This window comes from Passer domesticus, chromosome 10 (assembly GCF_036417665.1).
Source record: "Passer domesticus isolate bPasDom1 chromosome 10, bPasDom1.hap1, whole genome shotgun sequence".
NCBI lineage: Eukaryota > Metazoa > Chordata > Aves > Passeriformes > Passeridae > Passer > Passer domesticus.
The window spans coordinates 17,874,153-17,897,439 of record NC_087483.1 but is presented as its reverse complement, the minus strand read 5'-3'; the positions used below and the strand labels follow the sequence as shown (position 1 = coordinate 17,897,439).

General features: G+C 38.4%; 1 protein-coding gene across 9 annotated transcripts in view; it reads left to right on the top strand.

Moving 5' to 3' along the window:
* Positions 1-747: 747 nt before the first annotated feature.
* ADAM23 (ADAM metallopeptidase domain 23) overlaps positions 748-23,287 on the top strand; it is a 67,300-nt gene continuing 44,760 nt past the window's right edge. For 6 of the 9 annotated variants that reach the window (XR_010369128.1, XM_064434112.1, XM_064434111.1 and 3 more), the window contains exons 1-4: positions 749-1,128; positions 2,156-2,382; positions 11,535-11,611; positions 21,097-21,160. Coding sequence is in view for 8 of the 9 variants with exons in the window: in XM_064434112.1 (XP_064290182.1) it covers positions 975-1,128; positions 2,156-2,382; positions 11,535-11,611; positions 21,097-21,160 (522 nt within the window). In the remaining variant the exon portion in view is untranslated. Of the gene's footprint in view, positions 1,129-2,155; positions 2,383-11,534; positions 11,612-21,096; positions 21,161-23,287 lie in introns of all 9 variants that reach the window. The other 3 variants (XM_064434113.1, XM_064434115.1, XM_064434110.1) reach the window with 2 other exon arrangements.

Below are 23,287 nucleotides of genomic sequence, written 5' to 3'. Positions count from 1 at the left end.
TTGGGAGCATTTGGCTCTCCCTCCACCCCCCTCCACTGCAGGGGCTAGCTAGCTGCAGGCAGTAAGGCTGAGCGGCCGGGGAATGCACGGAACAGAGCTGGGAGGGAGGAGGGGGGAAGCCTGAAGCTCCGCACAGCCCTCGGAGCTGTTTCTGCATCCCTCGGCAGCAGCGGGCACCGCCGGCTCCCAAGGGCCGGGACCTGCAGCGCTGCCCGGGGCCGCGCGGAGCCCGGCCCTGCTCTCGGGAGAGCAAGCCGCCCCTGCTGCTGCTCAGCCCTCCGGAGACTTCCGAACTTCGCTCAGGGCTGATGCACCTCAAAGCCATTTCACCCTACGCGAAAGTTCTTTAAAACAGTTCCCAAACCCAACTGTTTGCAGCTGTGCCCACGTCAGGGGCGCGGGCTGCGCGCTGCGCCTCGGGCAGTGCAGAACGCTGCCGCTTCAGCCGCGGGACCCCGGCCCGGAGCAGCGCTGCGCGCAGCTGGCGGCGGGCACCCCGCGGGCAGGCAGCACCGCGCTCTCGGCGGCGCCCGGGCCCGGCGGGGCGCGGGCGGGCCGTGGAGCCGCGTCCCGCGGGGCCCGCAGCAGCACATCGGACAGCGCCGCGCCCCGCCCGGCCCGGCCCGGCCCGCCCCGAGCGCGCGTGCGCGGGGCCGCGCGGCCGGGGGCGGGCGCGGTAGGTGCGCGCGCGCCGCCGCCCGCCCGCGCTCCGCTGAGGTGTCGGGGCGGTGCCGGTGTGTCCCTCACGGCGGCGGCGGCAGGAGCCGCACGGGCGGTGCCGCTGCGGGGACCCGCCCGCCCCCGCGCCGAGGTGCCGCTGTGTCCCTCGCGGCGGCGGCGGCAGGAGCCGCACGGGCGGTGCCGCTGCGGGGACCCGCCCGCGCCGCTCCGCTCCGCCCGCGCCCCCCGGGCACTGCCCGCCGGCCGTGAGGGCCGTGCCGCGCTGCCCCCCCCGCCCCGGGGCGCTATGAGCCATGAAGCCGCCCGGCAGCAGCTCCCTGCGGCAGCCCGGCTGCGGCCGCCGCCGCCGCCCCGCGCTCCTGCCGCTCCTCGGCCGCCTCGTCTCGCTGCTCCTGCTCCTCCATGGCTCCTCCTGCCCCCGGGCCCGCGCGGCTGCAGCGGCCGCCGGTGCGTATGGCGGGGCTGCGGGTGCCTGAGGCGTCTGCGGCCCCTCGGTCGCCGTCCCCGCGATAAACCCCGGCAATATCCATTTCCCTTCAACCATTCCTTCCTCCCTTCCCGCTCCCAGCTTTGTGTACGTGTCTGTGTCAGCGTGTGTAAAGCCGGGGCTCGGTTAAGGTTTCGCTGGTTTGCTTGCTTTCACCAAAGAGAGGTACGTGCGGTGCCGCTGCTGCAGTGTGTTGGGTTGGGATGCTGTGCGTGGAAAGACGCCCGTGAGGGATGCGACACAAAAAGCTCCGGTGGGCTTTGTACGTGTCACGGCGATCCGCTAGGTTGTCTGCTTGCGGTCGGATTTTCGTGTGTGCTTTGTTTATTTGCTCTTGCTTGCATCTAGGTGACATGTGGAATGCTCTGAATGCAGTCTGTTTGTGCATCATGTTATTATTGCTGGTACATTGTCCTTACCTTGTAATATTGTTATGTTGTTACATCGCTTTGATTGACTGTCTTGAAATTTTAATGAAGAAAGATACAGGATTTCTTTTCAAAAGCTGCCACTGAAGAAAAGGGTTCTTGTCAAAGTTAAAAGAAGTAGAAATCAATTCCCTTTACATAATAGGAAGTTTAGCATTCATTGCACATGGACTCTGAATTCAGTATATGTTAGCAGCACTGAGAGTATTCTTAGCTTTTTGTAGGTTTTTTTCTTTTGGTGAAAGAATTCAGCTATGCAAGAGGAGGTAGGGGGTAACTACATATCCATTAAGTTGAGGGTTTCTTCCTCCTGAAGGTGGAGAGGTATTAAAATATTTATAATCTATGACTGCATATGAAAATGTAGATTAATGCAATTAAATAAAAAATGTTCTTTCTGAAAACATGTGTGAAAATCTATCTCAATGAGTAAGCTATCTTTTTGTTTGCTTGAGTGATTAGTAAAATGTTAGAAAACTGCAAGCAAATATGTAACTTTTTCATGGAAATAAACACATTCTGCCATGGAATTTATGGCTGGCATATCTTTCTTCCCCAGGCCTGCACTGGAATGAAACAGCAAGCGGTATAGAGGAAGTACCGGCAGATGAAGAGAGTGCATTTCAACAGAGTAACAGCAGTAACAGTAAAAATAACAGCTACAGCAATCCAATCCAGAAAGAAATCACACTGCCTTCAAGACTAATCTATTACATCAACAGAGACTCTGAGACCCCTTACCATATCCTGGATACCAGGGCAAGGCACCAGCAGAAACATGACAAGGTAGGGCAAAAAGAGGCTCATCTGCAGAATTTTCAAACCAGTGCTATGTGATGTGAAACTGTGATTGTTTTAATCTGTAGATATTCAAGATTTAATGGTGGTCCCTACCACAGTTTTTAGGAATTAAGGGAGTGTATGTAATTAAACAAGAATGTAATTTCCCTTGTGTTAACTTAAAGATAATTATTTTGAATTTCAGAATGGTTCAGAAAGGGAACTGTAGATAAAACAAGTGAGAATTAGGTGAAGTTGACTTGATTAATCAGCACAGGTTCTGGTGTCTTCACTTTTGGTACATCACCATCAACAAAATGTTTCTTCCAAAATAGCTCTAGACTGCAGAAGTATCTGCATAGGGAGCTTCTTTGGAATCCTAAACTTGCAGCATGAGTTACTTACTTGAGTGTGCTGTGCACTACCTAATAAATGCAGCATTCATTTCCTGCCACTGCATGGCCAGTGAAGACTGTGGTAAATGTTTCCATTTTTTGTGAAACACTACCTGCGTTCTTCATTTTTTATGGCAAGCTCTAGTGTTACATTTTATATGGATGGAGCTAGTAAGTTGTTTGTTTTTTTTTTTTTTTTTTTTTCCCCTTGAAATTGTATGGAATTGCACAAAGTTTGGTTTTGGGAATGACTTTGTAAAGAAATAAACCTGTCTAAACAATATCACTTACCCTTTAAATGAATTTCATCCTATTTTTATAAATCTTTATTAAAAAATTAATTTCTTCCTACAGGGTAAAAGGTAACATGAAGGTAAAGATTATTTGAATATAAAGAGATAGGGAAGCGACAACAAAGCAAATCAGTGTGTATGGTATTACTGAAGGATGTAGCTATAATGGAGTTCCTACATATTGAATAGCATTTCACTTGAAATTTTAGACAACAAATTTAATACATTTCTATGTCCTTATGTTGATATTGATTATGTGCCATTTCAGATGTGGAATTAATAAGAAGGCACTGAATAATCTTTGAAAAAAACGGTTAAGGTACCTGTATAATTTTTTATGTTTTAATAGGAAGAAAGGTTGCTTCCTAGCTTCTTGAACATGGATACTGGTGTGTGCCTTTGGATGCATCTCGATACAGCAATATGTTATGGGTGGCACAGAAAAGCTTTTTGTTGGAAACTGGAGCTAGTTAAGAGAACGCTACATTCAGAACTAACACTTTCTCAAGTGACTCCACTCTTTTAAATACACTTAAAACACTAAGGCCTTGCTGTTCCCCTCCTGGGAAGAAAGGGATTTGAAAGTGATTGCAGGCTTGCTTTTGGGAATAATGTTTCCTCCATGTTGCTGTATGTTGGTTTTTTTTGAAATCCTTTGGGGACAATGTCCACCAATCTCTACGCTTACCCAGCACTGCCCACGAGAACGTTGCTGTTCTTTCCTATGCCCTGCCTTGTATCTACATGTTGGAGTAAAGCTCTGCAGAAATCAGTGCTGACAGAATTGGTATTGATTTCCTTGGGCATGCTTGCTGCTGACTGTTGTGTAAAGTGGATCTTCTCTCTACTCACTGTGTCCCTTTTAAGCACAGGGAGTGCTAATGCTGCAGTTTTTCCCACAGAAGGGTTCCTCAGTCCTGGGCCTTCATGGAGAGTGACATTATGTTGACTTCATTCTTCTGGCGTGAAATTTTGGTTGTTTTATATTTATTGTTTGTATTTAATTGAAGGAAAGAGTTGATTATGTTCATTGTCCAGATGGATTTTTGTATGTGTTGCTTCTGGACCATCGTACCTGACACCTTCACCTCCAACTTGCATCTTGTGCATTTCCTTGCATGAAGTAATTCTTTGCACTTTCATCTACTTTACAATAACTAAAATATTTGTTATTATATTGTTTTCCTCTGTTTAAGATTTGCTATAATCTTCTCTGTAGAGCAATAATTGTGGCCTGGGGGAAGTCTGGAAGGTGTAAAAAGAAAACAATCCAAACAAAAACCCATAAACAAAACAATGAAATTGATTGTGTAAGATACCCATGGGTTGGCTTTGACTTAGTGGGGGATTCTTTTCAGTACTGGCCTTTATCCTTCCCCAAATTAAAAGAAATGCTGTATGGTAATAAATCCTACTTGTGAGATTTTGATGTCTCTTACATTGGTAATAAAGAGAAGTAGTTAGGTAAATAACTACTAAATAACAAAATATAGTTAGGTAAAGAAAGACATCTGTATTTAGGATTTTTTAATAACATGTGAAAAAAGTTAAGACAGCCTTATATATATGTAGAGTGGAAAAAAATGCTTTTGTTGTTCTTTTACTGTTCTTGGGACTATACATTTTAACCTGTATTTTCTTGTCAACCTTAATATGCCATTTATAGGTATATGATGTGTCCCTAACTATTGATAATATTCAGTAGACTCCTTTCTGTGGAACTTCTCTACAGTAGTCAGAATAGTGTAATGTGGGCAGTTTGTGGGATTAGGCCTGGATGCCTCAGAAATGCTGAGTCACTATAAGGAGAGGGTGAGACTAGAAGAAATGGTGTGCATGTGGGAAGAAAGAGGTTGGAGAAGTTGGAGAAATATAATTATGTAAAATTATTTAAAATATTTTTAAAAAATCACGTCCCAAAAGTAAGGGTCTGCAATGTTCTCCATGAAATGTTGGTAGAAATTACACACTGGAAAGAAAACAGTGTAGCAGAGAATAAATAATAAGTTACTTCCTTAGCACTGATTTTCTCTCTGCCCCTTTGGTGAAATGTCATCATATTGAGAAGGTGTTTGTGATCAAGACCCTCTTGTATTTCTTCTTCTTGGGAAAAGCTTTTTATCACTGCTAAAAGATGGAAATGTCAAAACCATAGTTTTGACAAAGTGATCTATATCCAAGGGGGCAGAGTTCTAGTGTATACTTTATTTTAGCTTTGTGCTCTTAAAAAAGATTTTAAATACTTGATGCTTGAAAACTCTTAATTCTGTGTACCTGTTTCCTCATAGTCAAATTAAGGCTAGCTGGTTTTGAGTTCTTCTGAAGTTATTTTTAGTGCAAAATGTTCAAAAATGAGCATCTATTTATAAAAACACACTGAAGAAACTCACAGGAATCCTTAAAATTGATGAAGAGGTCTGAGTCACCTGTGTACTGTCTTTTTAAGCTTCTGCAGGTGGAGGTGGTATTTTGAAGGAACTGTTAATCTCTTTATTGAACCAGGTGGTTGCTCTGGTTCATTTTCACAGGCTACATACACCAGATTTTTAGGAGCTAGCAAGAAGACTGCATTGGGCACAACTTGTCACAGAAGGCTAGGAGCAAGTCCTTACAGTGGCCAGCAGAAGGAAAAATCCTGCAATGCAAGGTGTTTGAACATAATAGGATTGCTGGAGAAGCACAGCCCAGGGCAACCTTAGCAAATTTTGAGTTGAAAATAACTCAGACTGGATTCATATGGAGGCTGACTGTATCTGCTGAAGAGTTTCTGAATCAGAAGTTTTCAGGAACTCTGAGGAAGCCATCTCTTCATGCATAATTATAAGCTGTTAATGTGATTTTGGGAAGGAGAGAGGTGTTAGGAAAACTGTTTTGCAGATCCTAAAAAGGAAAAAATAAGGAAGAGTACTTTTGACTATGAAGATGTTCCCCCTTCCCCCAAAAAGTTGGATTTATTTTGAGCTATTTTTCATGAGGTGGAACTCCAGGTGTTTCTGATCAGGTCAGCTGTTTGTCATTTACATAAAGAAAATACTCCTCCAGGTGGATGCAATAATTTTTGCTATGTTGCCTTGCTTTAAAGGTTGAGATACAGGGCTCTCTCAGTCCTCGATGTAATTTTAGTATGCAGCATATGAAAGTTCAGCAGGAAAGCATCCTTAAGATGAAGGAAAACAGCTCTTTTCCATTTAAAAGGAAGCCGTATTGGAAAAAAAGCAGGTATTTTTTTTGCAAAAGACCAGAGATCACAATTGATGAACTCTTAAGAGATGGCATCATGTGAATTCTTTTTAAAATCCAGAAAAAAAATCCTATGCACTAGTTAGTTTTCCCTTTACATGCCTATTTTAGTCTGTGTTTTTATTTTTAATCCCCATGTAATGAAAACTGGTCACAATGATGAATGGAGTCCATGTGACTTACATGTATTAGATTGTTGAAGAATCTTTGTAGTATTTCAGCTGGCTTTGTCTTTTCTTTTTTTTTTTTTCCTCTCATCTTTCTGTGGTGCAGCTTCAGTTTGCACTACTTGTAAATGGAGGATTGTGTGTACTTTTTATTTTTTCTATTCTGTATGGAATTTATATTAATACAGAAGGCTTATCTTGACTCTGTGTCTTCAGTAGTTACTAACAGGAGGATTGAAATTGGTCTTTCCTGTCTTTGGTTTCTCAGAGTAGATCTTCCTTATGCCAGCTTCAACTAGATCTAGATCTTTATTTCTTAGCTGAAATGCAGGTCATGTTATTTCTACAACTTCTTAATTTTTTTTAATGTGTTTCTGGATTCTCTCATGAGCTTCACACAATAACCTATAAAAGATTTCATTTCCTAAGTGTTAGGTAGCACAACTCTTGTACTTGCTATGCCTTGTTCTGAAATAGAAATAAATTAAGTTTATAGGATTTCTAGGATTTGTGGGAACCTGGGTACTGCAGGAAAGTGGCCCAAGATAGGGATGTGCTACTTTGTAGAGTTTATGAAAAGATCTCCAGAGGGATATGACTTTGCAGGCCAGTGTTACTACAGAAGGGTATGTGAGTATTGCCATGTTGGGAGAGAATGGTGAGTTCTGGCCCCTGGTGTTTAGATGCTCAACAATAGGATTGCATCAAGAGGTCTTTTTTCACATGCCCATAACCTTTCTTTCAAAGAACAGTCTTCAAGGCTTGGGGTTCAAGTGCATCAGAGTAATTCCTCTACTGTAAAAGTCCAGAGACAAATCATCAACAGGAGGTTTTGTGAAATGCTGAAATGTATGTTTTAAACATCAAATTTCACATGCTGCTGGGACATTTATGTATTCTGTTTCAATATGAATTTTTGTATTTCAAGGGAGTAGTGGAAGGTTGTTTTGGTGGATGTGCCATGCAGTGGAATGTAACAAATGCTTGAAGAGGAAATAGTTTCTGTATGGGGTCTGAGGATAGGCCAACAAGCTGAAAGCAGGATTGTGTACTCATATGTATAAGTCACGTTGACTTGTGACAAAACTTAAGCTATTATTAGAATGGAGGTCTAGAGCAAAAAACTGTTTTGGTGGTGTAAAATCCATCTAAATTTGAATTACATTTCTATTTCCATAATGAGAGTGATGAAACCCCTTGCTCAGCTTCAAAACACAGAGAGGTAGCTTTTGGCCATTATTTTAGTCAGCAGAATTGTATAAAAAAATAGATTCCTAAAAGCAATGAGCTTGTCCTTTGGAAATTGTATCTGCATGAAGATAGCCAAAGACTCATAGCTACCATTAGTCAGTTAAATAATGCTGTTACTTTTGTTTAAAGACTTGTGACAGAAGTTAGTATTTTTGAAGGGGTAAGACATTGTGGCATTGGGCATAGTTTTACTGTGAAGAAAGTAAAACTAACATAGTAGTTTATTTTTGGTGGTGATGATTGTAAATTTCCTGAAAGTCTGAAAAAAGTGAATTATTGACAAATGATGCCCAAATGTGATAATGAAAACAATGGAAGGATTCAAGTTGTGACATAGATCAGTAGAACTGAGATTCCTGTTATAGCCGTTTTTATATTGAAACATACTGCAACATAATGACTGATTTGAAAGAAACTGTAATTCTTTATATATATGGATTTTTAGCTTGGAAAAAGCCCTGAGAGCTACTACTTTTCATAAGCAGCTATAGCACTATTGGAATGTCCCTAGTATGAAGAATATCTTGTTACAATGACTATATCAGTAATTCGAGCTTCCAGAACAGGGGGGGAAAAAAGGACTTTTTTTTTCCCCTAAAATTTGGGTATGAGGACAGGAAGAATTTGAGAGACTCAGACTTTTCTTCAACCCACATCATTATACATCATCAGTAAGTCTTTGCTGAAGAAAAACTTTATATAATTTTGGAGCTTTGCCATTGGACTAGGCTGTAGCTGTCAAAGCAGGAACCTCTGCAGAGGTTTTTAGATGATAAGCAAACACAGACAAAGGAACTTGGTCTCCTCTTTATGTAAATATTGAACACTTTTGCAGGTGTGAGCATTTGCATGTGCACAAGCTAGACAAGAGGATGATGTTTAATATTTTTCCTGCAAAAACATATCTATTCTTCAAAATACATGCTGATCAACATTATATTCTTGTTTGAATTTATATTTCTATGCAAATGAGAAGAACACTGTATTTCAGATTATCCTTCAGGTATTTGTATTACACAGCAGCTGATGAGAGAATACAGTGAAATTATGAGGTGGATAACAGAATTGCAGATACTTTTTTGAAATATTTCTTCCCATCATTGTGGTACATGATGGTTGTAATGCTTAAAACACCTGGTGATAATTCACTGGTGGCTTTCTATGCTAACTTCTTGCAGGAAAATAATGTTTCAGGATTGGATATTTAGTCTCATCACCTTCAGCTGGTTTATGGCTTTTGGGAGTGGTTATCTGTTGTTAAACTGGCTTAAGAGAATCTGTATTTGCTGGAGCAGCAGTGTATTGCCTTCACCTGAATTCAAAACAGTGCTTTTGCTAAACTGCAGGGATTTCAAATCTTTTTGTAAGCAGTGGTTTCAGCTGAGTTTGGAGAACATGCCCTGCTGCAGGTCATCAAATTAGTGTCAGCTGCTTTGCAGCAATTGCTTCTGTGCACAGGCTGCATCTCTAGTGAGTCACACTAATAGATAACAAGTACTGGTTTTTTGCACAGAAGTAGTTGTTTTCAGAAATAGCAATGTTGCTATATGTAAGTCTACAAGAGGAAGGGGTTTTAAGATAATGGAAACCAAGAATAAAAATTACTTTTAATAATTTGAAATTGCAGAAAGATAAAGAATACATGGTTCTTGGCTTAGAAACTTGAAGGGTGATACACAGGTATCATTGAACAGGCTTTATTGGACAGTTGGAAAGCTGTAGCAGGTCAGACTACTCATCCATCTAACTGTCACTGAAATCAGTAGCTGATGCCTAGGGAGAGATTTCTCGTGTTTCAGAATGACCTTAATGGAATAGTTCGTGCTCTTGTAAATTTTGCAGATATTTAACATTGAAATCTTGTTTGTGGCATGTATATGAAGACACATCCTTTTAGGTAAAAGTTCCATGTGGAGGAGATTCAAAGCAGTAGCTTGTATAACTCTGAAGTGGAATCTTTATGGCATAAAACTATTTGCAGCCCTTTTCCTGTAACAAATTTTCATGCTTTAAAAAAAAAAAAAAGAATACATGTATGTTTTGAAAACATAGTAAGGTTTCTGTCATGAACAGATGCTTGGAAAGCTCCCTGTGATACTTGTTCCTTTATTTAATTTGTTAAAAAAAAGTGGATTTGGGGTTGAGAAGCCTCTCCTACTAGGCATGTATTTAACCTGACATTCCTTTTTTTTATTTAATGTATATGCTAGCAGAGTCTGATCATGCCACCTGTTTGTGTTTGTACTTAAACTGTTTTGCTTTGCTGATTCAGAGCAGCTGTGAACTCAGATCTGCCAGGCCAGTGTTAGCAAATTGGTGAGACAGTATACATTTACCAAAAAACAGAACACAGAGAAAGCTTAGTACTGGTTTGCTTCTATATGATTTTAGATGTCAGCTAGGAATATTATTTTTTTATTTCTCATTTAGAGTCATTGTATTTTTTTAATGAACAAAACCAGGCTTTAGTTAAGATTGTTTAATGGCATTAAGTGTTTAAAATATTTGTACATCACTTCTATTTTTAAAAAAGAAGCTTGACAACAAAGCTTTGTGACCCTTTTGAAAGGGAAATTATAATTCTGGCAGCAAAGAATGATAAAGTAATACAGGAGATGTCACAGCTGATTTTAGTCACAATAGCAACTTAAAAAAATTGTATTGAAGAACTTTCTGAAATATTATTAATAACTTTGCTGAGAAGGAAGATGAAAATCAGTGCTATTTTGTGTAGTGCAGGAATGGAAGAGAAACTTATCCTTTGAACTTATCCTTTGTGGAGAAATTTCCAAAAGAGAGCAGAGCTGTGGGCTGTAAAAGCTAACCCTCATACTATTTAAGTATGCTCTAAACTAGCTAGAACTTGATATATTTTCTGTTACATACCTGAGAATTAATTGTGGTGTTTAATCAAAAATAGGGGTTTTTTTGTCTTTTGAATAATGGGCTTAGTCATAATATTCCAGCTTTGGGTAATTATTAATACTGTATCGAATTAGTGTATAAGTAAGCATGATTTTATTAGAACATTATTGGGAAAGATACTATGAAATTCAGATCTAATCTCTTCAACCCTGCTGGAACAGCTCTTCACAAAAAGAAAGTCTTGGATTATCTCTTATCATCTCCCTATTTTTCTAGAAAACAGATAAGCATGTTTTAAATGTCTTTGGCTACAGTGATTACAGTATAGAGAAAAATAAAGAATACGATTTATCTGACAAGAACTGAATACCCTGGAGTTAAACTTAACTCTCTATGTAAGACAAGCTAATGTTGATTTGTAGTACGACCAGCATCAGTATTTTTTATACTGGTTTAGCTACAGTGCCAAGTAGAAAGCCATTAATTGTGAAGGGATTCCTTTGAAGCACTTTTTCATAATGTGTAATATGAGCCTTGCCATAATTTTCATATTTGAAAGTGTGTATTAAAAATGCTTTAATTATTTCAGCCTTTTAAAGGGAATGATTGCAATAACTAAATTAAAAGAACAGTATACTCCATTGCTTATGTTACATAGCCATCTGGTTATGGCAAAATATAGACATTTGTGTGAAACTTTTTTCTCTTTTTTTTTTTCTTCTTTTTAAGAGGGATGAGTGTGTATTTGAAAGTATGCTTTTCAGGTATCCTTTGCTTCCCTCTATAAAAGGAAAATCCTTTTGAATCAGAATTTGGTACAAGGGCTGAAGTTTTCATATGCCCATGAGATTAATGAAAATAAGCATGTTTTCCATAGCTTTGTTTTTCACATTTGTTGGATATAAAACTCAGTGAATATTTTGACAACTGTGTGTTTCTATTTACAGGCTGTACATCTGGCCCAGGCAAGTTTCCAGATTGAGGCCTTTGGCTCTAAATTCATCCTTGACCTCACATTGAATAAGTAAGTGCATGATTTGAAGTTTCTTTCACTCCTGCTCTTACCATCTTATGGTACAAGGTCAGGGCATGTAATATTCCAAGATCTGTTGAAAAAAGATGCTGTTATCCAAATTTATTAATACAAAACAACATTTAACATTTTTTATGTAAGATACCAGTAACACTTACTGACATCCATAACGTAAATACCCTTAAAATTTTATTGTTCATGCTAAAATAAATTGTGATAGATGGAGAAATTCCAGTAGTGTTTTCGAAGTGTGGAATTTCTTATGCTTTTTTAAAAACTTATTTATGAATTATCATGAGATGTTTTAGTTGCTCAAGTCAGTGTGTAGAAATACTGTAAATTCTTGCATGAATAGCTCATCTTTAATGATCTGGAAATCAAACTATTGTCACTACAGGCATGAAGTTCCTAATGAGATGGGACTCTTAGTGGTGTGCCTGTGCTGAAAGGTGCAGCTGGAGTCTGTTTGCTGTCAGGCAGACAATTTGACATAATTCTTTAGTCTGGAGGAACTGACTTGTAATACAGGGTAGTGATGGTTTACTTGTGTATATCCCACATGCTTTTATATCACTGCTGAAGGTGTGGAACTATGATTTTCTAAGAAGTTTAAGAATAAGATAGAAGTATAAAATTCATACTAGCAGGTAGAATGTAATGTTCTAAAGTGCATTTCCCCTTCTATGTCCCTTGGGACTGAGCATGCTTAAGAAAGTAGAAATGAATTTACAGAAACAATTGCATACTGATTTTAAAAAGTAATCCTCTGGTTTTGAGATTCATATGAGGTCTTTTCTTGGTCTTAAACTGTCATGAAAGGGAAGTTTTGTTAGAGATAAAGACACTAACTTATTAAATCTAATAGCTTTCAAAAGCAGTAAGTTACGGCTTTAGAAAATTTGCAGAACTTATATTTGTCTGTTTGGCTTCTTGACTGCTAATTATCAGATATTTTGCTGTAAAGGTGAGCTGGAAACATTTTCCTTCATCCATGCATAATTTTGAAGTTAGGTTGCTTTTACATTTTTATTTTCATATTTATTTTATATTTTCAAAATGTTATGTAAAGTCTTGAGTGTCTGGCAAAAGATGAATTAGTGTGAAGGTTGGGAATGCCACACAATTGAAGGAGAAAGAAAATTTGAAGATCACTGGATGTTCTCTAGGCTCTGGAAAAAATTATAGTGTAATGCAAGACTGTGTTGTTTTATGAGGGTTGGACCTGTGCATAGTAATTCCAATCATGACATATTTGTGAAGGGAACCAATATTTAGTGCTCTCTAAGCTACAGGGAATTCCTCCTCTTGGTCTGCTTTCCACTGCTCCTGTCTGCACATCCAGCGAGCAGTGAGTGTGAGCACACATTCCCAAGATGGCAGTGTATGTAGGGTATGGCTGGTCACACACAGTGACAAAGAAAAAACATTGCCTTTACTGGCACCCTGTAAACATGCTGACAGTACTTAGGTGAATAAGAAGAAAACAGGTTCATAAAATTCTTCCACAGCTGATGAGAATTGAAAGTTTGCTGGTGAAAGGAAACCAGCCCCCTCCATGGGCTCTCCTCTGATTCACGGGCAGGCCAGCACTCTCTGACACAGATGTTAACACAGGCTTTAAGTTCATTCAATATTGGTGCCTAGGCTTGGGGTCTCTTCTGTGGTCACTGTCTTAGGCCTTAGTCTTTCCAGATACAGATCTCCCTGTAGCTGTTGACTGACTCTCAAGTTCCCTTACAGATCACACCTATGCAGAGTAGAGAGCAAAGTCACAAAGGGAGTATTACAAGTAGGGCTTGGACACACAGCAGTGATCAGGTGCAGGGCTGTGCCAAACAAGCTGTCTTGCAGCTCACACTAGTGACTCCTTTCTAGGCCACCTCCTCTCCGTTTTCTGACACGTTATGTCCTGATTCACCTTTTCTACCCTTGGCACATTCCCTGAATGTTCCATAAAAATGATTGCACATATCCCCAAGTCTGGGCAGACATCCTGAGATAAGTTTGTTCCTTCCCGGGAGACAAATTATGTTGTTTACCACTTCTTATCTGTTCTAAATTTCTGGCTGAACCTCTTCAAGACCATGCTTGAGTGGCTTCTTCCATGGCCTGTTGGTCAGTGGCCTAACACAGGCAATAATGAAGACCAGAACTCTTATCTCCTGTTTATTAGGATTTGGATTTTGTTGCATTTCCTGTCTTAGTCTCATGGTGAATGGCTATTATCCAAGTTAAAATCACAAGCCCATTGACATTCCTCATATCCTGGCAGTGTTACCCTTTGTCCAGTCCTGCTGTTTGTCCTTGCTTATTTTTAACAAGAGTTCATAAGTAAATGTACAGATTTTGTATAATTGTGGCTGCTTTCTCAGCAATCAAGAAATGCAGTGCCTATCACTTTAAAAAGAGAGGGAATAAACTTGCTGTGCACCTTGGCTGAAGAAGTTCTGCTCTGGTGATATCAGGAGTGTTCTTACTGCCACAGGGTGTTTGGTGCCTTACTGATGTCCCTGCTGCTTTCTTGTTTGTACTTTAGGTTTCCTCCTAGCTGCTTTAGTGTTGTTTGACTCTTTATCCAGTTCTGCTCCAAAAAAAGACTTTAAAAACCTGTGCTAGTTTTTGACTGGACATAATACTCTAAAATTGTAAGTCATAAAACTTGTAACATAAATTGTAGATACCCATACACAATGATTTAAAAAAGACCCATTCTTGTAATTCAGTTATGTTTGTGTTCAGCCAAAAGAGCTGTTTTGCTATGTTGGGTTGTAGTTGGCATACTGGTACTGCTAATGTCTAGTCAGAAGCAAAGGCAGAACAATTGGGAATACCCTTGTATATGATGAATATATATTTGTATCAGTTGCTCTAAGTTAATGCCACTGACACTGTATGTGTTCTGTGCATTTTGGTTTTGTTCCTGTAGTTTTTTTGAGTGTTCTAATAGTAATTAAAGCTAAAATCGAGGATGGTTGTTACATGCAAACAGGTTCTAGGTTTTTGTTTTCTTTATCACTGTTGGAAACTATGTGATTGCCGACCTTCTATGTTGCAGGTGCTCTTTTTTCACAGCAAATACAATAACTTGGCAATTAAGTGAAGAAAATTGGGTATTCAATTTCATTAATAACTGTCGAGATTTTGTAAGAAGAGATGGCAATCTGAAAGTTTATGGAGCTTGTTACTAGAAAATTTTGCTTTGTTTTCCATCTTGCCGTGATGCAATGGCACAAACAGCTTGAAAGAAATGTGAGCCTCTCAAGCCCTTGAATCCAGTGTGCAGAGACAATTAATAAGTAAGATTTGTATGGAGCTTGAAAGGGTAACCAACTTTGCAGATTCACATGGTCTAAACCAGATGAAATATAATTTATTATCCTAAGAGTGATTTTTGGTAGCTTTTTCTGACAAGAAGACTCAGTGAAAAAGAGCTCACTTTTTGAACTCTTTAGCAAGGTGGCTTACTCTGAAATTTTAGACATCTTGCCCCTTGCTACACTCAAGTGTTGACCAGTTGCAGGCTCTCAGTGTGATGCTAGTTATGATGATGCATAATAATTGCAGATATGTTGATTGTGGAAATAACTTGATGCAGAAAGAAATAGTTTTATAATCTCTAATGGATTAAATGTTTTCAGTTAATACCCTTAGTATGAAAATGGAAGGTTGTAGTGTGGTAGTGGGGTGACAATCCCATTTGAAAAGTTAGACTTACAATTCAACTCAGATTGTCTGCCCAAACTCAATAAACTTCCTATGCAATGAGTAGTATGTAGCATTGTCATAAAACACAATTTATATAAAAAGCCTTTGTTCACTTGCTTGAGTAAGTTCACTTTTGTCCTCAAATGGCAGTGTTGTAACATTGTATTTGGGTAATCAATGATCCTAGTATATGTGACCAGTTTCTTATTTTATATTCCTGCATTATTTAAGCAAATATTTGCAAGGTGCTAGAAGATTAGTTTTTAATGATCTCATTTCCAGCAGCATGTAAAATAGCTTTTAACTTGCTGTTCTTTAACTGCTGAAAGAGTTTTTGCAGGTAATTCTTAATGTCCTATTTAAAGGTAGCAGGCTTTATGTTCTGGTGTAGTACTAAAACACATTAAAGAGCAGTACTACCAAAAGCAGTAAATTGAAAATGTCTACTTGCTGCTTTTTTAGTGAGGAGGGAAGTTGGCTGTATCTTCTGGCAGTTTGCAGCCATAGTCTAATTCCAGCCTCCACCAGCATAGGGGGCTGAGGCTATACTGGAACCTTCACCCCTGGGACTGTGGTGGCTGAGACACAGCCAAGAATAGGAAATTAATTAATTGATACGGACAGAAACGAGGGAATGCCCAAAGTCAAAAATTCCTCTTTCTTCCTATGGATAACTTGCCTCAAAACTTAGGATTCTTGGGAAAGAGGAGGAAAAAAATCACCAGTCATTCTACATTTTTTAGCTTTTCCTTCTGTTCTCTGTAGAATTCCATCTTTCCAGAAAACTCTGTTTCCAGGAAAATGGATTTCTTTTCCATGAAGATGTCATAGAAAAAATATTTGGCATCTTTGACATGAATTGAAAAAACCCAACCCCACTGCATTTGACCATAACATGACTTAATAATTTGAGATATTAAAATATGATGACTATGGTGGAAAGTTAGTTTCGTTTGTGAAGTGCAGCCAACATAACAGAAAATGTTGTCTAATTGTTTAAACCTTATAATTGGTGTTTATTCTTTGTGGTGTATGTTTCTGTAGAAATTAACTGGAGAATGGTCCCAGAGGAAGTTACAATGTTATCCTAATTTAAAAAACAGTAGGGTGATAACTGAATTATTTGAGAAACTACTTGATTCTTGTTTTTTTTTACATAATTCTTTTTTAAAATAAAATTTTTAAAAATGACTATTTTTAAAATGAAAATGGGAAAGCTAGTCATAGTTTTTCAGAAGGAAACTTTGGGTATTTATGACATTTGTTAAATAAACAATAGAAATTTAATAAATTCACCTAAAAACAGTGAGTTCAACAAAGTTTGTGAATATAATTGAAACTATTAATATAAACAAGGCTGTAGATGGGCATTGCATTAGATGATGGTGCCTTGGTAGTCTTAAAACAATACTGCAGCAAGGTCTCTTTGTTTTTCCCATCTTTATGTGCTACTAAACTATATCTGTCAAATGGACAAAAACATCTGATGGGTGTTCTGTTAAATAATTCAACTAAACTAAGTTGCTCAGACACTGGTACTGAGCTTGAAACACTTCAGAATAGTTAATAAAGTATTACCTGGTAATAGGTTAGTATAAAGATAATAGAGGAAGTATGCAAGAAAGCTAATTCTTGCTGTACTCTGATTTTTGCAGCCTGTCTGCTAGGTTGCTGGAAGGTAATTTGCTTTCTTGTGTGTGATAGCTTTTGGTAATTTCATAGCCTTTTCCTACCCAAATCAATTCTCTTCATCAGGATAGTTGGATGCCAGCTGAGGTAAGCCACTTTTACTCTGCAGCTCTCCTGCTAATGAAAACATCAGCAGTGAAGTACATGCCAGGGAAGTGGATGTGAGTTCTTCAGAAAGCATCTGCTGCTTGCTTTAACAGCTGCTCTATGCCTTCAAAGGCAGCAGCTACAGGGAATGGCATATCCCTTTGCTGCTTATTTTGCATTTCTCAGTGTAACTCAGGAGCAAGACAGCTCAATAAGAACAATTATCTGAGATAAACAAGGCAGGGTGGAAGGAGCTGTAGAAAAGGACACAGCAGACAAATTATTTTGTCATGGGTTCATTCAATATGTTGCAACTTTGTGTGTTCATTGTATAGGATCATACTAACGTGTCACTACCTAAAGAGACTTTTGTCTGATGTGATCATGACTGACACTCATTTCAGTTAAAGCTTGCACTGTTTCTGGTGCTTGTTGTACTGAAAATCAAATTTGCTGTGCTGGATGCATTTCTGCCCTAAGCAGGATGTGAATGGTTCTGAATGGATCAAAGGTGGCAAAACACAGTCCAGTGTAGATGAGATGCAAATGTATTTCATAGAACTCAGGTTTGCCTTTTAGAGGTAAATTTAGGCATTCTGTAAGTGATAATGAAGGAAGAAGAGTTATTTTGTGCTGTGGAGACCCTACTTTATGCATGAGTTCTGTGCCTCATTCCTCAGGCAATTGCTTTTCTACATGAGCTCTTAATTGGTGTATTCTAGGTCTTTCTTTTTGATGCCACTTACATAAAGAGCCCCATCACACCTCCTGGTGAAATTGCAGTGCTCTTCTGTGTATGTCTTTTGTCTAAGGAAAAATGATTGAAAGTTATTTTGGTTAAGTGTTCTTTTTTTTTCTTTAAAACTTTCTTATGTCTTTTGTCAGATTTGTCAGCATTAATAACAGGTAAAAGTTTTGTAGGGGAAATTTGCAATAGTAGTTCTATGTGTATTTTAACATCTGCTGTTATTCCCAGAGTTATAGCAAAATGTAGAACAAATTTCCTTATCCTTCCTGTCTCTCTCAATGTTTGCAAGTGAGGTGTTCTTTTGGATGTTTTGCCAGTGTAGGCAGATACTTGAAATGAGACAAAGTGATACAAGGTACCTGACAAAAATGAGGTACTTGCCAAGGGGGAGGCATGCAGTTTAAGGAACAGCTGACTGGTTTTTTTTATAATGGAATGTTCAGAATTCTTGCTGTCCTGAGGGAAATGTTAAGGGAAAAATGCCCTTGCATGACCTTGGTGGCTATGTGTGGCAAGCTTAAAAACATAATAATGACCAGAAACTAGAGATAAACACTCTGGTCCAGTCTTGTATGAGAAACAATTTTGTGAAATTCAATAGTCTTGTAAAAGATTTCCACTCCACCTTCTAGGTGGTGGGTACTGTGTTATGTTTGCCAAAAGGGTGCTTCACAAATTAAAGTTGCATTTTGTTTATAGCATGTCATTTGGGAAGAGTATCACAAACAGCAGGCCTTAATTTTCTTTGGAGGGAATTCGTTCAGCATGGAGAATTTCACTGATGTCCTGCAGATCCCAAAGGTCCAACTTGGAGCTGGCTGGCACCAGCTCTGGTTGGACATGGGGGAAGCTCTCAGCAGCTTCTTAGAGAGCCACTCCCACAGCCCTCCCCAGAACCAAAACCTTGCCACGCACACCCCCTACATGCTGGAAAGTCAGAGATGAGAAAAGTGTGGAGTCTTCTGGGAAACTGTCTGCATCCTTGCTTTGTACTTGTAGTATTTGTGTGTATACATACAGGAGTTTTCCATCATAAGTATGCCATGGTAGATATCCTGTCATGTGGGACACTGTACTTGGACAAAACCCAACTGGAATTCTTTTGGCAGTTGGAACTAATGAGAAGCTAAAGAATGGAAAAGGTTGGCAGATGAGGAACCAACTAGGTTACAACAGAAGCTCAACCAAAATCCAAGGATACTGAAGTCTGGAAAGGTGCTGCAAAGAGTAGACTAAAGAAGTTTTGAGCAGCTCTTATGTCACACAGAATAGGATAAATCTGAGAGAAATGCTGTAATTAAGCTATAGTGAGTTGTGAGTCAGTACACGTAGTGGGAAATCACTTACTGCAAGTCTTATGAGATGCAAAAAGCACTAGATAGCATAGATAGAAGTTCTGAGATCAGTCATACTAAGAGAGGGCAAAAAAGGTGTGAAGCTGTGAGCCTGATGGTAAGTGCTGATCCAGGAATTAGTTTGAGAAAACCAAAGGGTCTTCATGAATTGAAGCAGAAGTGTCTGTAAAAGTTGGAATCTGGTCAGGGCCTTATCATGTTAGCACAGTTCCTGTGTTTAATCATTCGCAGTAATTTTTTAAATACTTGTATTGTAATTACAGTTTTCAGATTTCTTACTTATGTCAGTTACCTGCAGCCTTGTCTGTACCATCCCCTACAGGGAACAGTAGTCTTTATGCTTCATAACAAGTATGAAAATGCAAAGAATAAAAGGATGTTATCAACACTCTAAACTTTGTTTTGTATATGTATGCCTTTTTAGAAGCTTCAGTCTTGCCACGTTAAATAAATATTTGCATTGCAGTCAAGTATTTACACTATTTATATAGCATTTGTAATTTCTGCAGAATGTTTATAGCTTACTATGACACAAAGTTAAAATTAATTAATGCAACTGAATTTATTTTAAAATCTGCACTTAAAAAAATTAATAATGCCTTCACAGTGATGTTTAAGACAAATTATTAGACTTCAGTAATTAATCAGGGCTCTTAGCATTGGTTTGGCAGGCCCAGAGTGTGCTGTGTCAGTTTAATGAGAAAGAACTTCTAACTGATAACTGACTTCTGCAGGATGCTCTCTAATGAGTGTAATGCCTGATGAATATGGCATGAAGAATTGATTTGAGGAGCCAGGAGTCCCAGAGTTGAAGTGTTATCAGGATTGCTAATAGCCTAATCTGAGTTTGAGATACCCATTATCATAGGTTGGTTTTAGTAATGAATTCCCATGAGAGCTATTTTGCCACACCAGATTTCCATAATGGTGTTTTTTATTTGTAGCAATGATTTTTTTGTTTTGATATATATATATACCAGTATCAGACCTTTTAATGATTTTTAAATTCTTTTTTTTAGTTGCAAGTGTACATTAGAGACTTCAAAAATGCTAAGAATTCTGGATCACATTAAGTAAAATGCTTATCTTGCATATTTGGTGGGGCCAGTTAATGTCTTTAATTGCTTTGCTCTCCCTGGGCATTATGCTGCAATCCTGATTGTAAAAGGGTGAGATGTGAATGGGCACAGAGGTTATTGCAGGACGTGTACAGGCTGGCTAAGCTTAGTTTAAAAAAAAAGAGAAAAAGTGTAAATGACATATTATAGAATATTATTATGCTTCTGAAATTTTCCTGGCAGAGTTAGAAAGGAAATAAGAATGAGAGGTATCCAAAAATAAAAAGTGTAAGAAAAAGGGAAATATGGACTGTGTTTTGGGTTCTGCATCGTGTTTTCTTTTAAGGAACATTATTGCTTTTGGGAAAAAAAAAACCAGAGTATTTGCAGCTTGTGAAAGTGATTATACATTACTGTCTTCCTAATAATGGTGTATTTATTTGTTCAGCCTTACATACAATCTATTTACACTTTAAGATAGAATGGAAAAGCTATTTGATAATGGTGATGAACTAAAATACGTATACTGTCAGCAAGGAAATTTCTGAGGCCAAGGGGTATTTTTCTTTGCATATTTAGAAGGCTGGTTATCTAATTGTAAAGCTAAAATGCAGGGGATTAGATTGCATTTCATTCACCCTTCTATACCACACTCTCACTTCCATTGTACCTTCAAACCATTTACGAAATACAAACTGCTTGATTTTTTTTTTAAGTAATGTACAAGGAAAACAAAAATGGTTTGAAAATGCTAACAAAAACCCTCAAACTTACCCATAGCAATAGAAAGAGTACTCAGATTTTTCTCATCTTTGTTTATCCTTTCTTTGACAGTGACTTGTTATCTTCCAATTATGTGGAGATCCACTATGAAGATGGAAAACCAAAATTTTCTAAGGTATTGTGTTCTTAAATTGTCATTCCTAGGGAACAATGCCAAAAAAATGTTTTTTTTTAAAAAAGGGGTAGAAAAAAATGTTTAGCAATACTTATAAACTTCAGAAGTGTTTTTCCACACCGAGAAGGTAACTATGATCTCATCGTGTACAGATATCACAGCAATACAAGAGGAACTGTACAAAAAAGAAAAGCTGTGTTTTGGGGTGAAGAGTAGGCATTTGTAGTGGTAGTAGTGAAGATAATCCATTACTGCCAGCACAATTACATCATGTAAGATATAGGAGGTGGAGGGGTTGAAGTCACCATCAGATTAGTCTTCATTAACTATTTATGTGTCCTTAGCACAAAGTGCAAGGAGAAAGAATAATGGTAATGTTAGACATTTAAACAAGCTCAAAAGTCTTCCAGTGACTTTTCTTTGCAAGGATTATACAGTCGTGAAACAGAAAAAGAAAGATTTAACTGAAACCTTAACCTCTGGAGTTATTACAAAATCAGCCTATTGCTAGACATCCAGTTAATTTTGTCAGACTAGCTCCCAAATTGAATTCAGTGCCATAGGCTATTGATCCAAAGCCGGATTGAAGTTCTGCAAGGTAGTTCAGCCCTAAGGGAACCAGACCAGTCTTTTTGTTTGTTTCTGGTAACAAAATGAGGACTGGAAGGTTCCTAGGAAGGCTATAAACTACATTTGCAGGGAATTACTTTTTCTGTGTTTGGTAGAAATGCCAACATATTTCTTGCAAACTTATTATGTGAGAATTATATCTGTATTTAGAGTGGAGGCAAGCAAGCATTCTGGTTGTATTTGTGTCTTCAGAAAGTCCAGACTGTTGTTTGTCCAAGTATTAGATGTCTGGTTTATTATTTTGACCTTTCTGTAGAGAATCTCAAAATAATAAATGGCAGATTAGGGCAGAATTAAACAACTCCATTGCTATGTGATTACTGAGATATGCTGTTTTGTTTTCTTCCACTGAAGAAGAAAAACAGTTTCATGTTACATACAAAGGAAGTTGTTCCATTAAGACTCAGTCTTCTGCAGGATAGGCAAAAATGCTAAATGATGCAAGAAAACAATTCCCTCTGGCATTTCGTCTAGCTCATGCAATTGTCAGCTGCAGCACTAGCATTGAGCACTGCGGTTGCTGAATCATGAATCTGACTGGAAAATTATATTAGAACTTCAGACTCAGCTAATGGGCTACCTTTGCATGCTGCAGTAACTTGATCCAAACTTCCTAGGGGATGTTTTCTGAATTGCTGTATTTAGAAGCGATAATAGAGCTCCTGAGGTCATGTTAATGTGGAAAAGATTTCATTATAGGTGATAAAAAGACCCCAGAACCCCACACAATTTGTGTAGGAGGTCAAATAAGGACTGTGTCCTGGTCCTTTGCAGTGTCTTGCAATACTTTTTATGCCCAAGTAAAAGATTGTTTTGTTTCCTGATGTGGATCTGAAGAAGTGAGATCTCAATTAAAAGTATTTTCTAGAAAGAGTTAGTTAATTGCAAAAATGACTGAAGAACAAACAGCAATTTCTTTACTCAGGTGATCATCTTTAAAGAAAAAAAAATCTTGAAAAGCTTTGTGTGAGAAACATAATCAAATTTAGCTGTTAAAAAGCGTGTTTTATGCATTCTCACTGATGGAAGGGTAAACACAGAATGATTACTCTCTGTGAAGTACTTTGATTTAATTATATACAATAACTTGTAAGGAATTTAAATCAGAATCTGAATAACTCATTAAGTAAGATGCAAAATGGAAATAATGCTGTCATAGACAAAGAGCATTTACATTTTTTATACTGTCTCGAGTTATAATCATTACATAAAGAATGGGTTTAATATGCATGTTGGAGTTCAGATGACATGACACAAGAATTTAAAATATTGTTATGATGAATAGTAGGTTTTTCAAACAATGGCTGAGAGACAACCACGCTTGAGTTTTAATAAAACTTTTTGAGAATACTTTTTAGTTTACCTGAGCTTATTACTGATAGACAGTAAAGACAAGTACATAAATGAGATTAATGTTACTGTTAGATTTTTTTGGCATTGGTTTTATGCAACAGGCATGAAATCAGGATAATTTTGTGTGTGTGTTTGTTTTTAAAA